Below are 26318 nucleotides of genomic sequence, written 5' to 3' on the forward strand. Positions count from 1 at the left end.
TTGTGTCTTCAGAGTTTTAAACGACACTTAACTGGCACATCTGCATTAAATTCCAACATAATAATCTCTAGAAATCCTTAAATTTTAGCATACTGGATTATTAATATTGTGATGTGTTGCGCTATGGAGGACAACCCCTCCCTCCCCAGCGGTGACGTGGCGGCATCGGAGCGCTGTCGTTACTAGGGTAACAGGCAAGTCAACACTCTTTCCCCTACCCTGCCAGCGGTGACGTGACCAAAGGATGCCGTGGTTGCTATGCAGCCATAAACAACTCCCGACAGCGTTGCCAGTAACACCTGTAAACACGGCGACTAGGCAACAAGGAAGCGAGGCGTTTCCCGTTGTCTGGCTGAGGGTTTATAAGAGAACTACACTGCCTACGAAGAGAGTTGGAATCTAGCAGTCATAGCGGAAAGAAGAACCAGACGCGCGTGTCATAATCAGTGATAGTTTGTGATACCTTAGAAGTAATTGGGAGTGTGTGACACAGTGACACTTGTATAGCTCCCGTACTGTGAATACGTGTAGACTACTGAGGACAGAGTGGACAGATTTGTGTGTAGGGTTTGTAAAGTGTGTAAACCCGTAACATTGTTGTAATTAATTGTAGCCGAGACTTGTAGGTTGTTGAATAAACCAATTAACAATCCAAACGGCGTCTTCAGTAACAAAAACACATTACAATATTATATATATATGTTTTATAGTCATACACAGCATCACATTCATAGCTCTCAGAATTTTCTCCTAAGCAAGAATTTAATCTGAATACAGGAAATATTACAGACATAAGATTATGGTCATCTTGGACATAATGCTGTGAGCTTTGAGAGTGTGTAAGGTAAAAGCAAGGATTAAATTGTCCCTGTACTTAATTAATAGAGAAGAGAGGATGCATAGCCATGCATGTCCTGAACCTCTACTCTAAAGCGGCCTCCGTAGTCTAAGGGTAACGTTTTCCCACCTCAGGACTCAAGGTACGCGGGTTCAAACACGGCGGAGGTCGTGGAAATTTTAAGGGCGGAAAAATTCAGGGAACAAGTCCTCTGGGACGGACTTTAAGCCGTGGGTCCCGTGTCGTAGATTTATGGCACATAAAAGACCCTAATTTCTCTAGGAGACCTCTGAGCAAAATTAATTAGGCAACAATTTCCCGCCCAAGTAGTTTCCAACGCCTCTGGTAGATGGGGGAAATATCAGGTACCGACGGCCAACCTCGTTGGCTGAACAGGGCTGATAGCACGCACCAGTACCGGTAGGGTAGGGGGACAGTAGAAATTAAAGGNCCAGTCTCTATACTGTGGAGAAGTGTAAATTGCTTGCCTCCACAAGGAACTGAAACCTGATAACTCAAAAGTGTAGCCGGTAACCTAGTAACTATACCATCTAACTTATCCCAGGTTCTGTTTAGTATCACGTACTTTCATTTTATTATCTTAATATTTATTGTTTTCTTCATTTCTGTTACCCCATTCCTTCTGTTAATGCTCAATTTCTCTCCCCCCCCCCTGACACACATCCTTACAATACAGCCCTTTTCATGGACACTGTAGCTCTTGGTTTGCTCATAGGCCCAAATTTTGGCCCTCCCTTCCCCATATCCAAATTTAAAATGGTGCCATCTATACCCCAGGATAGCAGCACATGAGTTCCACTACCACATCTATAACCAAACTGGTTTTCGTGATATCCTTCAGACTTGTACATGTATCATCTGTGGGGAACACTGCCTGTAACATCACATTCTTCTCTGTTTTGCAGGAACTTATAGACATATTATGGAAATGATAAAAACTTTGTACAAATACTGTGAACTAGTCTCCACACAAAATGTTCATCAAATATATATCTGCTTGTCATTCTTCCCGACCCTGTAGTAGTGTTGGTTGAAGAACTATGCTACAAGGAAGAAGGTCGTGGGTTTGGTTCCTGATGAGGTCACTGGATTTTTCAGTTGACCTAATCCTTCCAGTCACATTATGGGCCTGGGGTCAACTCAGCCTCTAACACAAATGAGTACAAGGAATTTTCCTGGGGCTAAAGGGCAGAAAGCCAGTGCATAAGGCTGACAACTTCACCGCAATCTGTGAGCCAAATGTCTAGAAAATGTGGGAGCCTCGATGTCTCAAAACTCTATGGGCCTCCATGGACTGTTACAGGGATAGCTTTACATTTTACCTTACCATTCTTCCCCATGTTGCTTACTTTTCTTGCCTCAAGTACAGGCAGTTGATTCCTTGAAAATGCTAGTAGCTACCTACCAAATTTCATTGAATTAGAAGACTATAACCTGAAGACTTGCCACAGTGAGAATCTCAAATCTGAATACAGAAATAAAGAGTATATTTGTGTGATGGCTTTAATGCATACAAATTCTATTTTTGCCTTATTTTCCTTTTGAGTAAATCATATGACTTGCTTAAAAACACTATACAGTCCAATAAGACAGCATGAGACAGTCTATGCTCCTTCCAATACTGAACTCACCCATATTCATAATAATGAGATTTGGAGAGGATGACTTCTGTGGGAGAAGGAGCGTTGGAGCATGAAAATCCAGTGACAGATGCAGACGAGTGCTCCAGCCTCGCAACTGCACAATCTGCTGCTCCACAGATTTCTCAGCCATATTTATAACATGTGCAGGCACCCCAGGGTGAATAAATGGCTCCATGAAGTGCTGGCAACAGAAAAGTATGTAGTTACAGTGGACACAAAAGGGACTTGAATAGTTTCACAATTAACACATGTGCTTCTTCATAGAAGAAATAATGAGATTTAATGTACTCCTGGTGGAGTTACAATTACATTTCTCTGGAATGTGACGCCATGTAGTTTGGTAGAGAGACTAAAAAGTTTTGGAGGAACCTACTACCCCTTCAAAGTAAAAAAGTGACTTCTCCACCTCTTCTGTCCTGAAGGTCCAAACTACATTGCATCACATCCTAGAAGACTGCAATCATAAAATAAAATAACGTTGCATAGTACAGACCCAGCATACTTAGAAGATAGGTCTATTTTTTTCACATTTTAATTCTAATGTCTTTCCTAGCATCCTTGTTCTATCCACTCCTTTAACATGGCCACTGTAATTTATACAACTAATGTGTATTGCATGTAGAACGTCTGTGAGGGAGTGTCATCATCATCATCATCATCATCATATAGAGACACAGGTCATTCTGTCATCACCAGAAAACTGTTAGATTTTATTTTCAATATAGGATGGGAACCAAAATCACCATACCAGAGATCTTGTTGAAAACACAGGACCTTTCTTCTGTAAACTCAAAGATGTGTCAGGCAAAGTATAAAAGATATGATTCTTACTTCAGTGTAAGCTTTCGAATCTGAGGTACACATATGTTCAGAGTCACACTACACACAGGCAAACACAATCCATAGAGATGAATGCTCAGTATTAAAGAAAGTCATATATCGTCACCTACTTGTAGATCAACAAGAAGTTTGTACAGTAGGACAACATGGATCCTCCCAATGTGCAACCTGAGACTCCCATCTGATTTGACATCATCCTTATTTGAGCCAAGATCAGACTGAGTGTACAATTTTGGGCTGTGTCTCACATATTTGAAGTCAAATACTTTATCTTCTTCAATGGTCACTACCTGCAGAGGAACATGTTAAACTTCAGGCAAAGTTACAACTACTCTAATAATGGACACTACAGTCCATTACATTTACTCTGAATTGCATTCCCTAAATCCAAAACTAGTCAAAATTACTGTAAGATGTGGAATATGTCATAAAACTACAAGAACATATGTACAGTACAACTGAAGTTTTCACACCGGAAAACACAGTGGTTACATATTAAAAAATGCATCCACATATATACACGTACATCAGTACTGTCAACTTACGCTATTTAAACAACTGAAATCTAACTGCGTAACATACTCCACTTAGCTTTGGAAACAACTGATCAATTTGGTTTTTCCAGTTTAAATGATTATCAATTTGTAAGCCAAGGAATTTTGTGTTTACTAACTCTTCTATATATTTATCATTATATCCAATGTTTAATGAATACTGTGGCGAGTTTTTTGTTATAAATTTTATTGCATTTGTTCTATCTAGATTTAGGGACAGCTTGTTTGCAGAAAATCATTTACTCATTTGAGAGAGAACTTTGTTTCATAGTATGCAGAAATCATCTAAATTTTACTAGAAATTATGACAGTAGTGTCATCAGCAAATATTATGGGTATTGATGAAGTGTTTAGTATAGGAGGGAGGTCATTTATATAGATTAGGTAAAGCAAAGGCCCTAAAACTGACCCCTGAGGAAATCCATGCTTCATTGTTCCCCAGTTTGGTAATTAATTAGGGTTAAATGATGATTTTATTTCAATCTTTTGTTTTCTGTCTCTTAGGTAGGATTTAAAACACCTTGCTCTTTTCCCTTGAATGCCGAAAAATGTCATTTAGTTAATAAAATTTTGTGATTTACACAGCCAAAAGTTTTTGCCAAATCACATAATATTCCACCAACATGCATTTCTTTTAATAACAAATTTTAATACACTGTCTGTTAGCTTAAGACTGCATTTTCAGTGGATATTCCTTTCCTGAAGCAAAACTGTTCTGGGACTAGTATATTATTAGTTTGCAAATAATGGCTTAATCTGCTGTGCACAACTTTCTCAAGTACTTTACAAAAAGTAGTTAATAGTAAAATTGGCATATAGTTTGACATACTACTTTTGTTTCCTTTTTTGTATAGTGGTCTTACTGCTGAAATCTTAAGACAATCAGGGAAGATCCCTGTGAATAGTTAGTGACTAGAAATGTGAGTTTACGGGTAAAAAATTAGAGATGTGCAACCTTTTAAAATTTTTCTTGTTATTCGACCATAACCTGAGGAGTATTTTGCTTTCAGGGAATATATTATACTTCTATCTCAATTTCAGTGGTTGGAATTGTCTTAATACTAGGGAATTTTCTAGGAAATGCCTATCCTGCATATCCATATGTTTTATATACTCTGAATGAATGAATTTTCATTCCTCTATAACCTTAAAGTTTTTCCATGCAAAATCAAGAGAATAAAAAGGAAAATAATAAAACCTTAATTTTTGACAATGCATGGTCTAGAGGGTTAGTCTTACATTTGTGACATAGACCAATACAATTCAAGAACTAAGACTGACTTCTTGTAAGTACACCTGATGATAACCACTTGAAGGTTGAAACATGTAGTGGAACCCCAATGCGCAGTAAACAAATAGTGATCTATTAGTACTGATTTGTCTTTGTTTACATTCGGAGATATTATTGTTGTGTAGATGGCCTCATCTGTGATATCATGATGCACAACTGGATGCATACCATAATGATTCTTTGACTAAATCACTCTATTAATATTTGGTAAAGAATACAAATTATAAAATTCCTCATCATGTAATTTTCTGCAGCCTCCTGTTGTTTCCTGCATCTTAGAACCAAATATTATCTTTGGAACAGTGTTATTAAACACCCTCGCTCTATGTTCACCTCTTAACGTGAGAAACGAAGTTTCACAACCATTAAAACAATGGGTAAAATCAGAGTTTTTTTATATTTCAGTCTTCAGGTTTATGAATAAAAGATAAGATACAAGATTATGAACTGGTAGCAAATCAGAATGGCTCAAAATTTCTGTATTTAAACCATTTTTGTCATATTTGTTTTCAGAGCTATCATGTTTCAATGATGGTTGAAAGATTGTTGTGGTTCACTGTGGCATCTTATGTTACAGAACTGAAGTAGTCTTACCTTTGGGTATAAAGTCATGTCTGACAGATCATCTACAGTCAGTGTTGTGAGATATATTCTCAGAACCATTCTTTCATTTGCTTTGAAAAGACAATCACTCTCAAGACCTGCAACCTGAAACAGCCACATTTCTCATGGTATTAACATATTCATTGCCAACTCAATTCTTACTAGCTCTGTACTTTTATTACTGTAATAGCTCATGCATGTGGTGCAGCTCACTAAGCATTATGCTTTCACAGTACAAACATTGTCACTCCTCAGTTAAAATCTGTCCCCCAAAGTGCATAGTAAACAAACAGGGACAGAAGATTCATACAAACAATGACACAAACCTTCAGCTCAAGAAAGTCCATGTCTGTATCACACAGCCTCATTCTGATCTCTCCAAGCCTGGTTGAGTAACTGAACTTTGTAGCACCTGGTGGTATCGGCGGGTCAGCATCCCCAGAAAACAACCATGTCATCATGGTGGGGGACCCAGAAACCAGAGGTCGTAAATGTGTTTCCCTTGTCTGAATCCTGTTAACATACAGTGCATTACATCCTATTCCACAACTGTCATACTCAGTAATACACCAGCAAAAGATATTTTATCTGCTGACTCTTGCATCTGCCAAATGGATGCACATTGTCTTTCGGCTTTCACTGCTGGCATTTAGCGGACAGCTTCAGGTTCCAAGAATAGACTGTTGAAGGCTTTCCACTGTACTAACAAACCTTTGTGCTAGTTACTCTGGGAATTTCAGAAGCACTTTTGGATATATAGATCTCACAGTGGATGGTGAATGGAAGTGGAGCTACGATCAGATGAACCAAAGAGGCGATTATGTGGCTGGGGAGAAGGAATAAGAGAAGAATTATTGTAAGATGTGAAGTACTCACTGCGATTGTTATGAAGGGTACTATCTTCTGGCATATCACGCCATGCAGTCCACTGAAAGTCAACCAACATTTCAGAGGAACATATTGACCAGTGAAACTGCCCCTTTTTATGGTCATCCTAAACTCCTGTTGGTTCTCTCTGTAGTCACGTGAGAGCCCAGAGGTTTCACTGTGTCCCACAGAGAGCCAATGGGAACTGAGGTCCACTTTTCCATTTTGCACCTGCTTCCTACATAATCCAAAATTTCCAGCCAGATGATTGCTTAGCGTGTCATCTGCTTTCATGCTGGTATCTTGCTCGGATTATTTGAGCCTGAAAATGGAGGCGATATGTACCTCCAACACTTCGGTTGACTTCTAACGGACTACACAGCATGATATTCCAGAAGATGGTGTCCTTCAGAAGAATTATTTTTGTCTATAAAAAAGATCAGTCTCAAAAAGACTAGGTGAAAGGGTTGAAACCATACATAAGGAAGACAGGGAGAACATAGGAGGAGACAGAGGAGGAGGAGATCTGGGAAAACTTGGATAGAAGCGCAGACATATGTGCTAGAAAAAGTAGCAGTGTAAATGGAAGTGGGGTTGGGAGTCGGGGGGGGGAGATAAGGAGAACTAGGGGAGGACAAGAACAAGTAGGATGATAAGAATATGGAGGATTATAGGACAAGGAGAAAGAGGATGAGGACAATGATGAGGAGGGAAAGTATGAAGAGGTTAGGGACAAGAAAGAGGAAGTGGAGGTGGAGAAGGAGTAGGAAGAGGAGGATGAGAAGGAGGAAGAAGAGCATGAGGAGGGGATGTAGCTCTTGTTTAAATTACTGAGTAGGGATGAGTGCTTACTTTTGCAGCAGATATTGCAGATATTTGTTTAGGGTTGAGAAGGCTTCTCTGTGAAAAACGACTGACAGCGATGTGAAGTCCAGAACCAGTGACTGCTCCACACTGTGGAAATGGGACTTGAAGTCTGGGCAGTTTGCTCGTACCTATGGATCAACCAGAATACTGTTTTAGAAGTTTTCTGCCTTTAATCACAATTTAAAGCTAATCATAAAGCTAGTTTTGCAATGCCACCGTGTTCTGAAGAGCTGGTCTGCCAATGCTTCAGAGAATCTCACTGTGATTAAACCGTGAAAACAGAGAAAATTCTCTGAAATATCAGATAATTCTGTCTATGCCACATAGCTTAATAGAGGCAGTTATTACCAGTGCACTGTTCACATTAAGGTGCATGTAGTAGTGTAGTTGGTTGAGGCACTATGCTACAAGGTGGAAGGTGATGGGTTCAGTTCCCAGTGAGGTCACTGAGTTTTTCATTTGACCTAATCCTTCCAGCCACATTATGGCCCCAGAGCCGACTCAGCCTCTAACAGAAATAAGTACAAAGAATCTTTCTGGGGTACAGGGCGGTCAACCAGTGCGTAAGACTGATAACCTGTCATCTGTGAGCCGATTATCTAGAATATGTGGGTGCCTCAATGTCTCACAACCCTATGGGCCTCCATGACATTTTACTTCTTCACACTAAAATAACAGTTTAATTTAAATTACCAGATTCCCAGAAAACAAAATGCAATCACTCAATTACAGTGCTGGTATTTGAACAGCCACATGAGCTCCAAATAATTCCATAAATGAGTATAAATTATGACACATTATTAAATTTTCTTAATAAAGACATAAAGATGCATGCAGACTCTTTCAGTTCTCACTTTTCTGTACAGTAATGTCACCATATCTTCTGCACTATCAGTGGATACCAACTCCAGATATTCCCCAGAGCAGCCAGTGTGAATTTTGTCTATAAGATGAATCCCTCCAATGCTGGCCTGCACGGCCGGCCCATATTCCATGAGTGCTGTGTCCCAGCATATCTTGCTAACTTGCAGCATGAGGTATGGCTTATCCACCCTGTTGTTGGATCGAGCCAACTGAAGCACCACCTGCACAGAAAACACCAGTTGCAGACTCTTTCAAACTCAGGCGACCAAGAAATTCCTCCTTAAGAAACCCCAAACTTTCATCACCATTCTCAACAAACCTTGCCATCAGACAATTACCTCAGCCAGGTAAATCAAGTTTACAGTTTCTAAACTGTGTTACATGCAGGAGTTGGCATTACATGACCCTTACACTGTAGCCACCCAAAATCTATTGTACATCCCCTTTCTGAGTTATCCTTCTAACAATACTGCATTTTGGGATTTTTTTATTGCTAGTGGGGTGGGACTAAGTCCCTTGTACTGCAGCCACTTCTGGCCTATTGTACCAGCCCCAGATGATAGGTGAGGGTGATTGTGGAGCAATTGGTGGAATGAAGACTGGAAAGGGAAACCGAAGTACTCAGACGAAACCTGCCCCAGTGCCACTTTGTCCACCACAAATCCCAATTAACCAGACCCGGGATCGAACCCGGGCCGCCGCGGTGGGAAGCCAGCAACTAACCGCTTGAGCTATGGCGCGGCCTGCATTTTGGGATTAATCACAGTACTTTCTTAGTGGGCATTTAGATATAAATTTTGCCTAATAAAATTGAGTCCCTAATGACAAAATTCACCTTGAACCTTATCACATATGATGTGAGAGGCTGTTTTATTTATTTAATTATACCTTTCACAGGTGGGACCATTTACTAGTCCCATCTATTCAGCTAAGATCCATTTTTATACTACCCTGCCATCTACATCTAGGTGCAAAATGTTGAGGTTGAATGTTCAGTGAACCTGCTTCTTATCTGGGAGGTAATGTATTCAAACCTTAGCCACAATACCAGCTATCATGACAGATCTTCCACTGTTTTTGTCAGTGTAGCCTGGTAAATGATACCCAGGTCATGATAACTTCCATTCACAACCTTTTCAGTTCACTGTACAACATCATTCTATCATTTAACCCTGTTCCGTCTGAACTACTGGCAGTCTTATTAAATAAACCAAAACAGAATTAAATATACATAAAAGAATACTGCCTCCGGGGATGTGGTGCCATACAGTCTGGTAGATAGCTACCATCATTTCAGTGGAACCTGCTGCCAGAAAACAAGAATTAAACCACTGAGCCATATTAGTGTCACAAATTTTACATTCAACCACCATGATTTAGGGAAGGCAAGAGCATTTCAGGTTGCAATCTCCTCGGATATGGTGCCATGCAGTATGGTGGATATGAGCAAATGCTTAACATATTTTCTCCATCTTTATTGTCAAACGAAAACCCTGATGATGGAGGGAGAATATTTCCCTGCAACATTAATAACTACCTACCAGACTATAAGGATTCACATCCCAGAAGGCCATAATTTGAATACTCACTACTGCGAGAATCTTGTATCTCACACAGGTACATAACAGATTAAATGCCAATATATGCATAATTAACTCTTTGACTGGCGCGAAGGTTATTTAAATCCCACCCCTGTCCTGGCAGGCCCTTTAAACCTTATGTCGCTAAAATGCATGTAGTTACTTTTTCCTAAACAACTTCAACAAAAATTGGTTTTTAAAAACGAAATTTTTAGGAAGTAATTAAAATACAATATTTTATGCAATTAATGCTTTTCCACACCTCTTTATTAGTTTTTCTTCGTGTGATAAACATTGAAACATGAAAGTTTGCAGAGAGCCACACCGCAGCCTGTACACATGATACTTGTTTCTTTTCTAACCTTGTGCTTAGCACTCACGCGACACTTTATCAGGGCACCATTCTTCTTATTGTTACTGTTAGGAACATGGACCATTTTGTGAATTTTCAAGCCACCCTCTAGACGATTTGCTGGCTCTTTCACTGGTGGTTTTTTCAAGGTCGAGGGCGGAGGCGTGACTGCACTCTAGTCTGACCCAATAGATTCGTCATCCACTTCATTCCTTGACTTTTCTCCCTCTCCACACTGTTTGTTTGGTTCAGTCATTTTTCTATACAGTCCAATATAAAATCTTTGAATCTGTAATCTCTCTTCTTGTATTTTTCGTTTGTTGTGTTCTTTTTGAATAGAATGAAACTATTCAACCGCAAAGACATGTTTTGTCCAAACCATGGGTGTGAAATAGGGGCCTAGTGGACAAATATTCTTCAATTTCAGGGCGTTTGTCGATTCCTGTCATGAACACAATTCCTAAGTATGTCCAGATTTCATCTGATGTGACATAATTGTAATTGTGTTTTCGAGAGTGAGGAGCTAACTCATGTGTGTTGAAGTGCTGGTGAGCATAGCGATTGGTTTCAGTTGTGATGTGATTTACCAAGTCGTCATCCAGAAAAAAATTTAATCCATGAAAAGGAATGCATTTTATGTGTTATATCAATTTTGATCCCGAACAAATGGACATATTGGGCGTACAATATCTCTGTACGTTCATGAGATGGGCGTGTCAGGCACCGCACTCGTAGTAGGTAAATGTTCATGATTACTGTCTTGTGGATCATTGTCTATCACTGTATTATTGTCACTATCAACTTCATCCAATTCAGGAATTATTATTTCATCGTCACTATCATCATCAGAAAAAATCTCGTTCACAACATTTTCCAGCTGGTCTGCAGGAACACGAAGACACTTGCTGCAAGAAGCCATGGTGAAACTGAATGAATGTGAAATATTTTCTGACCTTTACATTCTCAGAGGGTTCTGACAGTAATATAGACCCCCATAAAGTTTACAAGGGTTCTTTACAAACATGCACAAAAACTATCATATATATGTCTTTGGTTGATGAGTGCCAAGAGAGCAAAGAAGGGACGAGATTGTCAAAGCGTTAAAACACGCCAACGCCAGGGAACGGCTGGCATCATCCGGGCGCTAAAACACGCCCGCGCCAGTCAAAGAGTTAATAAAATAAAAAGGATCTTCTCTGTTCTACAGTTTCATATTAATGTTGATGAATGAGATGTGTCTTACCTCACCAACAATTATTCTCAGAAGCATAGCAATAGTGTTGTGTGGTGAAACATTATCGTCAAATCCAGGAAGATCCACAGTGCGGGCCCAAAGTTCATTTTCTTCATCACTGTGATCTGATGAAATGAAACTCCTGGAAAGTGTTAACATGACTCTCAATTTACAACTACTGTAACTCAATTCTGAAAGTTTCTGATGATGGTATGTTACACATAAGATCACTGGGATTCTGAACTTTGTCCATCATCTTATGTTCCAAATGGAACACAATGTTTCAGATTCCAAATTTTGTCCATTGTTTTATATTTTGAGTAGAACACAACATTTCAGAAAATGTATGTTTCTAAAATGTATCCTGTTGGCAGACAGAGCACGTGCCTCCCCTTGGACTTGGTGGGAAACAATTAAAATTGTAAAAAAGGAGGAATGTACCCAACATTAATTAAAAAATTAAAACTATTCTCATAAAAAATATGTTATTCTTCAGTTATGAGCACAAAAGCATTTCACAACCTCCTCAACAAAATTGGCTTAAATTCCATTCTGTCTGCTCACCTCCTCACTGAATAAAATCCTGTTGGCCCCTGAGAATATAACGCCTAAGCTACATTAAGCAGAAACTGATATTTACAGGCTTTCTCAAAACCGGCTCTTTACAGTGAGCTTGTAAAGCTTCAATTAAAATAAAAATGGACAGATTTTCCACATGTTCTTTGCACCTTGACATGCTGAATTCATGTTCAGTTTCACTGCACAGCTTTCCCAGAATATCATATGCTCCACCTTTGGAAACAACTGAATTAATTAAAAGATCTCTATATCAGCATCATTAATTCTGGTCTAAGGCCTGTGTACCATGCCCATGCATTTCAATGTAAAATGGCTAGACCTAACCCTTTAATAGTGTTTGAAAGAGAAACAAAATATGCTTATATTGTTGGCATAAGTTTACATGATACCTTCTTATTGAGCATTAAGGATTTTACAGAGTACAAGGAAAGACGATTTCTCACTTTATTCAGTACAATAAGCTGTCATGTGACTATCTTTGCAACAACAGATACACATCAAAGCCAATGAAAAAAAAAGTTGGTGTAGTGGCGGATCTCATAACCCATTATTTGAAGATTTTCTGTTTGAAGCTCAGCTAGGACATTAGCCATTCTAAGGTTCTTTGTGATATTCCTCAGTACCTCCAGGCAAATTCCACAATATCTTCTTGATTAGGCCACAACCACTTCCTTCCAAATCCTTTCCACTTCATCAGTCATCCTAGTATTCCACCTTATACAGTCTAACTACAGTTAAAAGTCAGTATATAAATCACAAACCAACCATCCATTACAGTACATTTCCCTATTTTTTTTATAAAACTTTGTTAAGTAACTTCTCTTACTATACAGAGATCAGTAAGTTGTCTGAAGCAGTACTTACTTATCCACTTCAAGCATTTCCACTTTCCCTGCTGCCTTATCAAAGTGCTCAAACTTCTTGTCTTGTCGAGACAATTGAGCCATTACAACAGTCCTTTTAATTTGCAGAAGTTGGCTGCTGCTAAATTCAGACATTATTTTATCACTGTTCAGAAGTCTTGCCATGTTCCTATCTTCGGCAACCTCTCTTTCTAGTGCAGAATCCACTTCAGATACTCGTAATGTATTGGGTGAAGGTAACGGTAGGTTGTCCAGGAAGTCCAGGGCCATTCCAATTTTACGGTCTGACAAATTCAACTTCAGGCTTGAAATTGAAATATTCAATTTGTGCCTGGAAAGCAGAAATAGGAATACATAAATTCATACAACAATTGTAAAGCATCAAGCATGCACTGAAAGTTATTTTCTAAACAAGTTGTTCTCAAAGTGTGGTCTGCACACCCCTAAGGGTCTGTAAGATTATTTTTATCTTCCTATTAGAAGTTAGAAGGACAACAGTTTGTATTTAACATTTTAATTATTTTATAAAATCTGTTTTCTGGGAAAAATTGTATAAGAAATATTTTGGACTCAAAATTGCATACAAGTACTACACCAGCTACATACTGATGATTTGCCATTTTTTTCATTAAACAATCAAGTTAAGAGAACATTTTTTAAAGAATACTAAACACTTTGTAAATGTAGCACAGTAATTAAAACATTTTAAGTAAAGAATTTTATTTGAATCTATTTCCATTTGATATGCAGATAATTTACACATGGATGAATGAGGCATCCTTAATAGTGTAGTGTGATACTAGGGAGTCCACAGATTAAAAAATTGTGAGAACCACCAGTCTAGATGTAACCAGGGCTGCAGTTATAAAAATAATTTTTTTTGGGGGGGGGTGTCTGGCACATTGTTCCAGAGTGAAAGAAATGAGCAGGAAAAATAATATAAGTTCGTTCTTGAACCAATTCTTGTACTGTTAACACTCTCAACTAATATCTGAGAGCTTCTCTCTTTGAATCTTGTCTGAGACAATGGTAATCCTGACTGAGGTTCTTCATAATTTTTCTCAGTCCCACCAGACAAATTCCGGGATAGTAACTTGATCACACCATGGCCAAATCCTTCCAAATAGTTTCCATTTTATTATTCGCCTATCTTTCTACAACTTAACACTGTATACTCTACTTGTTGACAGCATTGTAAAGCAACATCCTTCCCAGAGTCATTATCATTTACACACTGAAAGCCTTGCATTTTTAAATGCAGAATTTTACAGTAAACAGCTAATAAGAATGACATATCAACTGTTCTTACACGCTTCTTCTGAGTTACGACAATGTAGTCTATCAGGTTGGTACCAATGTTTCAGAGCAATATACTGTTTCCATCTTCTCAGTCATTTTGTTTCCCTGTAACACTGATAACAATCTATCACACTGCAAAGTGCTATGATCCAGAACGCTGCAATACATATCTTCATTACCATGAAAACCTCAAATCTTACTTAATTTTATTCAATTTGGACCTACCTGGGAAGTTGCCTGTAGCTGGGCTTCACGCTGTTTGAGAACACTACCTGACAACGAATCTTTGGAACCAAATGAAAATCTGTGTCTTGCATCTTCCTGGCATCCCTCCACTCTTCTCCTGTTGGGGGAAAAAATTACTGTCAACACAGATCTTAAATTTAATTCTTTGTAAACATTATCCATGGAACATGGGTTATTAAATCACACTCTTTGCTGGCACGCCATAGCAATTATCAATCTATATAAATGAGATCTAGTCGGAAGAGTGCAAAAACTTTAACTTCACATAAAAAGAGTCTCTTCCTTCCAATTTCCAAGACTTTGTTTGGGAGAGGGTGTTATTTAACAAGGCACACAGTAACTAGACTATATAAGATTGAATAGTAGGATGACAGACAAGTAATAAATTGGAAAGATTTGAAAGTAGTAAGTCATAGCCTAATCAATGCAGTAAATCCAAGATCTTTTATGGTGGCCTTCTACCTGACTGACAAACACTGGGCAGTACCTTATGTTATGCCATGATTGCTTCCTTCCACATCCTTAACAATTCATCATTTGCATTCATTCAGCACTATGTACTGGAGTTAATGACAGCAACGTTAATTCAGCTAGACACACATTAACAATATAAAAGAACTTCATGTTCTGTTACCTGAATCACAGAAGAGGAGCTGGAGATCTGACAAGTCAACATGAAGTCTGTCATACAACCTCTCTTCCAACTCCATCTGTGTTGCGTCTTCGAGACCTGCACTGTCAGACTGTAAATCACTCTTCATCACCACTCGTCCAAAGTCCACTATCATGATACTGCCACCCCTGAAACAAAGAACATAGAATGAAAAGGTCATTATTAACTGTTCAATGGAACCAATTCTGACACAGAATCTGAAGTTCTCGCAGTAGTGAATATTAAGATTACGATCTTCTGTGATGTGATGATACATACTTTTGCAGACAGATGCCAACAGTTCATGAAAAATATCAGAATTAAGAATTCAGGGTAGTTACACCGAATATGGAGACAGTTTACTCCTCTGAAGTGTTAGCACATGCCTATAGAATTATATGTCATTAGAGTGTCATATAGTCTTGGTACTGACAGCATTGTTAAATAACTGACTAGAAAGACTACACAGTGCCACAAGACGTAAAATCCCAGCCTTAATTCTGACATTTTATTGACGCTCAGGAACCTACTTCATGTTCATGTAAAGTGTAAAATTTTACTATAATGGTCAATTTTTTAATTGCTAGTGGGGTCAGACTAAGTCCCTTGAACTGCGGCCACTTCTGGCCTATTGTACCAGTCCCTAAATGATAGGTGAGGGTGATTGTGGAGCAATTGGTGGAATGAAGATTGGCAGGGGAAACCGAAGTACTCAGAGAAAACCTGCCCCGCGCCACTTTGTCCACCACAAATGCCACTTCACTTGACCAGACCCGGAATCGAACCCTTAATGAAGGTCAATAAACTAGTTTTATAGTAAAGAGAAACTTAATTAAGCAGGCACATACTGTTCAGGTTGAAAAAGGAAAATCAGAGTAAACAAAACAAGATTACTGGGTTTTTGGACTTGGCTAAATCAAATTGTGATGCATGGATATGGAACATGGTCCTTGAGTGAAAAGAATAACATTACATTAAATCCATGGGGGAGGAAAATTTTGAGAACATTTTATCGACCAGTAATTGAGCAATGTGTTTAGAGAATGAGAACTCAGCAGGAACTGACAGAATTCTTCTAGTAGTGGATACTAAAAGGAAGAAGATTGGCGTGTTTGAGACAAGTGATTGAAATTGATCAAATAAGGTCAGGTAAGACAATTTTTATAGAAAGCCAGAAGATAGAAGAAATGTGGGAAGACCTTGACTGAAATTGCAGGAAGATGTAGATAATAGCGGAATTCAGGTTCTCCAAATAGTGACTATGAATGTTATCTTCTGTGGCATGATGTCATGTAGTCCCATCTAGGTTTACCGATGTTTTGTGGGAATGTACTGCCTGCATACTGCTTTATTTTCACCACCTTCTTAAAATTATTTACTGAAATGTATGTAAATATATAAAAAATAAATGTTTATGGCATAACAGATTGTGGGATTTGTCAATACTCCAATAGACAACCACTTCGGAAAGTTTGTGGGCTCTGAAAAGGGCCGTTTGTTCCACTGCGATGGATAGAGTTTTATGGCCGTTCGGCTGGTCTGTCTGGCCAGTGATGTAGGGCTGCATGTGCTGGTAGAAATATCTGTTGGCTACGGTGTGTTGGCTAATGTTGCGGCAGCTGAGTTAGTTGTCTGGTCACAGTGCGGCAGTTGCCAGAAGTTGCCTGGTCACAGAGCGTGGTTGCTGGAAGATGTCTGGTAGTGGAGCGTGGTCACTGGAGTGGTGGCAGCTGCGCTAGTTGCCCGGTGTGTTGGGCATGACCGCCGGAGAGCCGATCACTCCAAAGACCGATCGCTCTAGACTAAGTGTGATGACTGACTGGCTGATGTGGTCACTGATGATTGCGAGCTTTGGGCTCCGCCTTTTAAACCATGCTTGATGGAGGAGCGAAACTTGCAGTTGCGACTGTGAGCGTTGATTGGCTAGCGCACGTGACGATTTAAATGTGGCCTGGACAGCGAGTGTGTATAAATATGAGTGGTGGCAGCAATGTGGTTGGTTAGCGCGTGTGATGGTGAAAAGTGAACTGGACAGCGAGCGCTGTGCAAATATGAGAGCTGACAGCAATGTGTAGCAATGTGTAGCAATGTGCCATGGACTTAGGAGTGAGTGTTGACTGTTGATCGGTGAAACAGCGTGATAGTATGTGGGATGTTCCCACAAGACAATTTATGCTTTCATGCTTCTTTCCAAAGGATATAAGTGTGGGCGAAAATATACAAAAATATAATTTCCTAAGATCAGGTTGATATCACAGACAGTAAACATATTGTTATGTGTCACCATAATCATATAAAGAAATAAAATTCTTTTAAAATTTTTAATGGTTATTGCAATGTTAGGGTTACAGTCTAAATCATCAATTTGGTTCATTTTTTCTTGCACCCCTTACACTAAATTACCTTACTGATAAACAGTCAAGGTCACAAACATTTGTTACTTCTTTCCACAGTACAAAGTTCACATGATGATATAGTCATACCAGTTTTTGTTCACTCTTATTGTATGTGTTTAATGACAAGACACTTAGAAAACTTACTTCTGTACAGATCCAAGTTCAGGTATGACAAGGTATGGGCCTTTAAGGTCCACGTTGATATCAATGGTTTTGTGGCGAGCAATGGCATACTCGACGAGTGTCCTACCAACTTCATTAGCTTTACATATTCCCTGTTTGGAGAATTCTACAGCATCTTGAAGTGTCACAGACCTTGTCTGGAAGAAGCTAATGATCTCTGAAACAGCGTACTAGAGAGAAAATAATATAAAATTCAGTGTTTATAGAAATCTGATAAGGGATAGGAGTGTAAATAGCATTTAAATCATGCACACTGCATCATATACTTACCTCGTGATACACAACTTCTACTGGCTCTAAACTGACAGCAACTCCAAAGTCAGCCTAACAATTTAATGGATGTTTCTCAAAGTCTACAGCGAGAAAATTTGATGATGTATTGCCTGTAATTAAAAAGTTATATTTTAAATTTCCAGATTGAACTGTGTATCACTGTAATACATTGTGATTTAAAATAATTTAGTGAACACTGCCAGATTGCAAGATAAAATTATATTTACTAATTCAGCAGAACAACAAGTACTGACAATAACAGGCCATCATCAACAGCTGTCTAATAGTAATACTTTCAGTGCAATCATTCACAGTTGCTATAAAAATATCAACAGCTTATCCTTCTCATCAGCTTTCAGTTCTTCCCACACNCCCCCCACCCCACTGTATTGCCAACACCACCCAATGGTCACTTGTGCTACTTTTCTCCCACCCTCTCCTATCTAATTCTTTTTATGCATTAAATGAGTATTTTAATTACAAATTTACATAAATTTGAAGGTTTTAAAGCCATATTTTAATATAGTTGGTATGGGAGATGTGAGGCGTTGTATTGTGGTTACTTGTGAATTATGTCTATTAATTAGGATATTATCTTTTTGCCTCGTATTGTTGTATGTGTTAGATAGTTAATGTGGGTGATCTTCGTTGTGTGGCTTGTGTGACTTTGTGTATGTGTTTGGTGACTATTTCCACATCCTGGGTCTGTTGCCTGTATGGATTTTTATGGAAAGTGGAGGATGTGTATGTATATGACGAGTCCTGTATCAATGTATTTTGATTTATGGGAAAATGAAATAAAGAAAGAAAGAAAGAAGGAAAGATAATTGGTCATAGGTGTATAAATTTGTAATGCATTTAATTAAGTTAATTTGGGTAATTTGAGTGAAATTGTATTAATTTTAAGTTTTATAGTAATGTTCTTTTTAAATTATGTTCATTAATTATAACAAGTTTTTTTTTTGTTCTATTATTTATGTTGGTTGACTAGTGTGTGTGATTTTGGTTGTGTGACTTATGTAATGTATTATATGTATACATCTATTATCAAAGGGACTATTTCCACATCCTAGGTTTTTTGCCTGTATAGATATATGGAAAATAAAGGAAATGAATGAATGAATGAATGAATCTCTGACAGACAAAGTGTTACACAGTGAGGCTTATTGTCTATGCATCTGCTGTTCATGCAGTAATTTTTTAACAAATCCATCAGGTTCATAATCATAATTCAATTACTACACCTACTTTTAAGTTATGAGCAGCTGTAAGGACCTGATATAATCATTTGATCACTGCAATATACCTGAAAGAATATTATCTGCTGTAACCATGGGGATGAGGTCATTTTCCACACTTGCTCCTTCAACAACAAAACTTTCTGCTCTTGCTGAAACTTTAAATGCCTGTGCTGACGGTCTGGTCTCCAGACTTGCGAGAAATTGAGTTAGAGTTATCACAAGAACTTCTCTTCTGTGGTTCACTAGGCTGAGTGAACAGTTAGCCAGTGTGAAATTGAATTTGTGCTCTGAAAAAGGGGCAATAAGATTATATGTAGTGTAGTAAGAATCAGCTCACTCATGTCCACAGCACAAAGCAGAGGCGTTCAGTTATGTTGCAGGGGTGACACAAGTTCATAATAACAGACTCAATAGTATATGGGCAGAAAATAAGGCTTTAAAGGCACACAAAGCAATGCAAAATGGCAATCCATAACTATATTTTAAAGAGGTATTGATACATAAAACTTAAGTATGGACCTTTATAAAGAGAGAAGAATGCAAAATCAAAGTAATGGATGCCATATTTTTACAATTAATAAATGAAAACAAAAGGGGATGGAAATACAAATGAGATTTTTAGTACAATTCTTATTCAAAATTTGTCAACAAAGTTGGAAGAGAAATGATTACTATGGTTTGGTCACATAAAAAGAATGGATAGAACAGGAATACTCAGAAGGGTACTGGAATTAAAATTTAGAGGAAAGAGAGCTATGGGATAACCTAGAACAAGATTTTTCAGCAGGTACTGGAAGCCATCGAGAAGAGTGGAAAAAGTTGGCAAGAAATTAAAATGGAAAGATTGTGGTTAGAAAGGAGAAAGTGGAGATTTTTCATCCATCAACCCATAGGAAATGTGAATTATTCTGGAAGAGTAATTAGAAGTATAAGACGAATGGGACAGGGAGAAATAGGAGGAGAGAAAAAGATGGAGAAGTACAATGAGAAGTAAAGTGGCAGAATAAAAACTGGATACCAAAGTTCATTTGAGGAAATAAAACCCCAGTCCCTCACACTTACGTATGCATGCACTTACTTTCTTTATCATTCTCACACAAACATTACATTTAATGATGTTGTGGAATGGAAATTTGGCCTGTTAAATTTCAATACAGTGATATATTTGACAAATAATGGTAATGACTGCTATTCTTCACCTATGTACTGTTTTGGCTTGTCTGGTCTTGTACCGCCTTCTACATAACCAATTGCTTCACAAAGTTTCTTCCTATCCTCCAGCGACAGCTGCGCCCACAGGCCACGTTCCTTTTCAGTTTGTACTTGTAGCTCAAAAATCTTATCTTGGCCCCAAACATCCCACCAGTCTGCTTCAGTTTCATGCACTAAAATGTGCTCAGGATCTTCATTGTGTAGCTAATGAACACAAGAATTATAACCATGAATGATCACACAATGGAATATATTATTCTTTAAGTATACAATTAGTAACACTCAGCGAAGTTACAATTTCTCATTTAGGAGATCTCTATAACAAACCTGAATAAGAACCAAATTTTCAAACATAATATGGTTACTATGCTTAACAGTATCACAACATACAGTAATCAAAATTTTAAAGTAGAAATAACACTCAAATTAATAACTTTATACCGTATGTCCAAAAAGTATCTGACTTTATTTTTTCCACTGTAAGTAATGGCCAAAGGGGTGGGGAAACTGAGCGTAGTGGTAGAAGTGGTAGAAGCATGCGTGATTTTTTGCTGACTCTCAACACTGCTGGATGCGTCTCTGGCTGCCAGATAGCGAAGTGGTGTAATATGTGTTCGTCACATTCTTGTTTTGCTCAAGATGACAGAATGCTTGGAGCAGTGATACTGCATTAAGTTTTGTCAGAAACTTGGGGTATGACCCAGAAACCAAGGTCCAGGCATCACAATGGAAGCATCCAACAACCCCGAGGCCCAAAAGAGCACGACAGGTTTGGAGCAATGTGAAGGTGATACTGACTGTTTTTTGCAATTACCGGGGTGTTGTGCATCATGAGTATGCACCACTAGGCCAGACTGTCAATAAGAAGTACTACCAATAAGTTCTCCGCCATCTTCAAGATACAATTTGGCGCAAGAGAACGGAGCTGTGGGACGCACGCAACTGGCAGCTGCATCATGACAACGCCCCACACCTGATTCAGGGTTTCCTGGCCAAGCATGGCATTCCGCAGGTTCGCCAGGCTCCCTACTCTTCTGACATGGCTCCTTGTGATGTCTGGCTGTTCCCGAGATTGAAGACACCGCTAAAAGGCTGCCGTTTTGACAGCCATGAGGACATCATACAGAACGCAACGGTGCAGCTGCACACCATTCCAAAAGAAGCCTTCCAGAATTGCTTCCAGCCATGGAAGCACCGCTTGGCTAAGTGAGTGGAGTCACAAGGGGCCTACTTTGAAGGCGATTAGGTATTGTAACCACCCAGATGCAGAACTTTTTTTCCCGCCCAAGGTCTGATACTTTTTGGACAGAGTAGTATATACTCATGTAATTAAAAAAGAGACTGATAGTCAGGATTCAAATTGCATCCAGAACTCCAATGATATATTTGCACATCAGTTTAACAGCTGCTGCTACCACATTCAGTGGCAAGATTATGCAACAGATTACTTAACATCCTGTATCTCTGTTATATCTTCAGATAGTACTTTGAAATAGCTCATTAACACTTCCTTCCAAATTCTTACCCACTCACCTTCTCATCTCCTTTATATTAAAATATCTGCTCAGATAAAGAAAGCACTGCTGAAAAACTAAACAATCCTTCAACAAAGACAATCAACGAGCAAATCTGATTAGGCAGTAATGCTTCTGACTCATATTCTCGAGGTTTCCAGAGACCAATTATCCTGACTGAGGTTTTCTCTGGGTATTTCTCAGTCCCTGATGACAACTGTCAAGGCAGGACCTCGAATTAGGCCAAAAGTACTTCCTTTCACAGTCTTTCAAATTTATTATTCATTATTCATCAGACAGTTTGATGCTAGTCTCTGAGATACTGACAGTGTCATTAAATAAACCATAAAGTAAACACAAATTAAAGATGATCCATTCAGTGAAAATTAATGAGGTGTGACTTACGTGTATCTGAGTGTTCAATCTATTAATTTACAGAATAAAATTGGAAACTAAAGAAACAATTAATTCAAAGAACCAATTAGTAAATTATCCATGACAAGACACATCATTTATTTTCTCATCTGTTGTGAGTAAATAATCCACTATACTAATACTTAGATGTATCAGATGTAAATGTGCTATTAATATCTTCAGTCCCAGGGTTCATACCCATAGATGTTAGCATTATGAAGGCAATTCAACACCTTAAAAAGTAAAAGTCACTTATCATTACTAACCATGTAAAATAAACTTCCAATTATGTTCCAGGTGTAGTCAATTCAGTCTTCAGAAACTATGGATGGTTGTGAAAACATACATCACCTATAAATTTCATGGCCAAGAAAAATTTCCAAGTAACATAAAATGTTAAACTCCCTTTAACAAAACGATATATATAGAATCGTTCAACTCTTGCTTAAATATTCATTATTTATTTGTTTTTGTATGTGTGCAATGCTTGTTATTTGATTTCAAATTAATGAAGTTTTGTTATTTATTAGAGTAATGTTGCCCCTGTGCTTAAGCAAGCACTGTGCCATAAAGACAAATGAGAAATGGCGGTACAGCTCCATCATTCTTGATTCTGGCACTAGATGGAGATGAGGGGTTAACTTCAGGGCCCTGCCATTTTACCCACAGGTAATGAGCCCCTGGTGCTAATTGTAGAGAGGCCTGGTTGGGCCCCATAGCTGGTATGGACAGTAAGGACACTGTGGAGTAGAGAAAAATCTCTTGCCCCTATCTGGAATTGAACCCTGTCTGTCCAGCCCACAGCTCATTGCTATACCAACTGAGCTGCGTTATTTATTTTCATGCATTTAGATCTGTGAAAGTTTTGTTACTCTCTTATATAGTCTATTTCATTGGATGAGAAAAACTGTTTGAAAATGGAAACAAACCTCAATCTTGGCATGTTCTCTAGCAACTACGATGTCTACAATTGCAAGCTGGTCCTCCAGCAGCTGTAAGTCCAATTTCAGCTCTGTATCGTTGGGACTTAGCAGTGTTCTCTTGTATGTGTTCTTGTAACTTCGATAATGTTCTCTGAAATAAAAAAATCATCACACTATTAACTTCAAAATAAGCAGCAAGAGGCAGTTACCACTTAATCCTTTAAAGACTCAAAGTCAAAGCTATGTTATGACCAATGATCAGTCAGCTAATCTATCTTGATTTGAAGCCCCATCTGGGGCCGAAGGCCAGATTTTTGTTACTGTCAGGCAGTTGCAAGTTCGTTGATGTGGGGCACCCTCTCCGAAGGAGGACGTGTCTGTCATTTACAATTGCTGCTGGCTGTTGTCAGCAGAGTCATTCTTGGGTCTGAGTCCTACGGGACTCATGACCATATTTTACTCTTTCAGATTCAAGACTCTACCAACCTGGAGGGCCAGGTCCCCATATTTATATCCCCCAGGAACATGGTGGCCTAGTCATGTCCCCTCTCACTTGGTTCCCTATTTATCTCCTCCTACGACTCACAGGGCTACAGCGGAGGTATTAGGACCCACCTCCACATGGGCTCTGCCCTTAAACCTTTAAACCTTAAAGCTTTAAACACGTGAATAGCCAGTCTCTGGGCAGTGATTTGAGCCAAAGACCTCTTGAATATGAAGCTGTAGCACTACTCAATCAACCACGAAGTTATGACCCAACCTGCTCCACATGTGGCTTTGACAGAACTCTAGTTGTGAACATTTGTAAATGAAGACCATTACCTGTGTGCTTTAATGCGCTGCCAGGAGTAGGGCCGGACTCTCTGCTCCAGAACAGAATCATATGCATATTTCCACCATTTTGGTATGTTATTGCAGACTGGCACACCCGGATGAAACTGCCGGAAATTTCTATAAAAAGAAATCAATTAATGCACTTGCACAGGAAATCTTATATCATTGGGGTTACTAGTAAAAGCTTAAATAAGAAGCGTGCATGAGTGAGAATCACTGTTTCAGTTCAAAACACAATCAAGATGAACATTTTGGAAAATTTCAGGAATCAAGAATTTTATCTACCGGATAATTTTTTTCATTGTAATAGAACACAAGCCACTTTCCACAATGCACTAAATTCTTTTACTCTTCCCCTTTGATATCACACTCTGCTTTAATGAAAATTTTCCACAAATATTAAATCTGAAAAAAAAAATTCAATTCTAGGGCTGTGTTATTTTTCACCATGAGCAGAAAAAGGGAGGGACAAAGAGAGGGGGGACAGGTAGATTCTGCTGATATATTACTTCATTCTAGTGTTATCAACTGTTAAGATTTTTATGGATGAGGATCTAAATTCTCAAAACAAAAAAAAATCAACATCAAGGAAATTTGTCTCAGTCCAATCACGAAATTCAAGATTTGCATATGTCTGGTGCAAACTGTATTACCTGTTGATATTCATACGTTTGAAAGATTCAGTAAGGCCTAAGATGGAGAGGTATTGTTGACGAGAGAGTTGGGTTGCAGCATCTTGAAGAACGAAGTCTACCAACAGTTTTGGGACACGAGCTTCATTTGACTTATTGACAATGATCTTCATCTTAGCAGTGATTGGTTTCACAACTAGATATAAGGAAGAACAATAACCTCATTAATGTTAAGAACATAATACAGCCACATAATTAATAAGGTCACCAAGGTTGCCACTGTTCAGTGGGTGTAGTAGTGTCCCATCTTGCAATTGATGCATTTGCCACACTGGTATAAACAAATGTACAGAATTAAAAAGTATGAATCTGGGGGAAGCCTCCAATGACATAACATCATACATTTTACGAGTGTACATGTAGTAGGTCTGGGGTTGAAACATGTAGACAGATGGACATAATCAACTGCAATTGCGTTCTTTTCTTTTATACTGTGAAAACAGTGAGTAATAAGCATAAAACTGTGAGAAGTCTGTTGTGATCTGGCTAAAGGGATGGGTTATAGATCAGAGATCCTAGGTTCAATTCCAGGCTCAATCACAGGGATTCATCATCACAATCATATTGATAATGACGCCTGAGCCTACCTAGACTGCACAGGATTCTTCAGCCCTTTCTCTTGGAGTAAAGAGATCTGAGCATGACACTAACCACTCACTTCTTGACCATAAATCTTATTTATTTATTTATTTGATATATTAGGTACTCACAGCAGTGAATATGAAGTGTACTATCTTCTGTGATATGCAGCCATGTAGTCTGAGAGATACACCTGAGAGGAAGGTAATGCCTCCATCTTTGGGGTAAAATATTAAGCCAAGCTAGAAATATGCAGTACATTCCTTAGTAAACTTCTACCAGGTTACATGGTGTCACATCCCAAAGACAGTAGTCTTAGCTTATTTACTGTATACTTAACAATAAGGGCAGCACATACGGGGTAAGGTTTATCCACATTGAGCTTCTAGGGTTCCCACCTTCCCACCCGAGTCTACACCCCATCAAGGTTGGCGACAGAGTGAGAGTGAAGACCTTGGTGAAGAATCCAAAGTACAAATGGTGTTGTGTGAATCACAGCAGTGTTGATGTAGTGACAATATGTTGGCCTCACAAATAAAACAGAACATTTATATCAAACACTATATGTAACGAAACAGAATATTTCATGCAACGGTTACTAACTCATCTCATATGTTTTGTAAATATGCATCAGTTATAACCTTCAAATGAATATAGTACAAATTGGTTTGACGGTGAAGAGTAGGGTCTTGTGGGTTTATAATACACACTGTGTAGTTTACTGAGGGCCTGACACTATGGAGGAACCTATAATTTCAATTTCAGTGTTGAAAATTAAATTTAGCTTTCTGCCTGCGTTTGTTAGTCTCTTGCTTGGCTTACTCTTCAACCATGAAGATAGAGGTGATATGTCCCTCCAAAAAG

At 38.6% G+C, this 26318-nt stretch overlaps 1 protein-coding gene across 1 annotated transcript in view; it reads right to left on the reverse strand.

Moving 5' to 3' along the window:
* LOC111872461 (vacuolar protein sorting-associated protein 13A) overlaps positions 1–26318 on the reverse strand; it is a 113925-nt gene that overhangs the window by 73795 nt on the left and 13812 nt on the right. The window contains exons 7-24 of the mRNA XM_033754711.1: positions 24837–25011; positions 24172–24300; positions 23356–23500; positions 20486–20702; positions 19352–19573; positions 18102–18155; positions 18043–18062; positions 17734–17942; positions 15176–15342; positions 14521–14638; positions 12998–13327; positions 11564–11696; positions 8379–8609; positions 7510–7652; positions 6117–6303; positions 5782–5895; positions 3453–3632; positions 2491–2683 (exon numbers count right to left, since the gene is read on the reverse strand). Coding sequence (XP_033610602.1) covers positions 2491–2683; positions 3453–3632; positions 5782–5895; positions 6117–6303; positions 7510–7652; positions 8379–8609; positions 11564–11696; positions 12998–13327; positions 14521–14638; positions 15176–15342; positions 17734–17942; positions 18043–18062; positions 18102–18155; positions 19352–19573; positions 20486–20702; positions 23356–23500; positions 24172–24300; positions 24837–25011 — 2967 coding nt within the window. The remainder of the gene's footprint in view (positions 1–2490; positions 2684–3452; positions 3633–5781; positions 5896–6116; positions 6304–7509; positions 7653–8378; positions 8610–11563; positions 11697–12997; positions 13328–14520; positions 14639–15175; positions 15343–17733; positions 17943–18042; positions 18063–18101; positions 18156–19351; positions 19574–20485; positions 20703–23355; positions 23501–24171; positions 24301–24836; positions 25012–26318) is intronic.

This window comes from Cryptotermes secundus, unplaced genomic scaffold, assembly GCF_002891405.2.
Source record: "Cryptotermes secundus unplaced genomic scaffold, Csec_1.0 scaffold505, whole genome shotgun sequence".
NCBI classification, from domain to species: Eukaryota; Metazoa; Arthropoda; class Insecta; order Blattodea; family Kalotermitidae; genus Cryptotermes; species Cryptotermes secundus.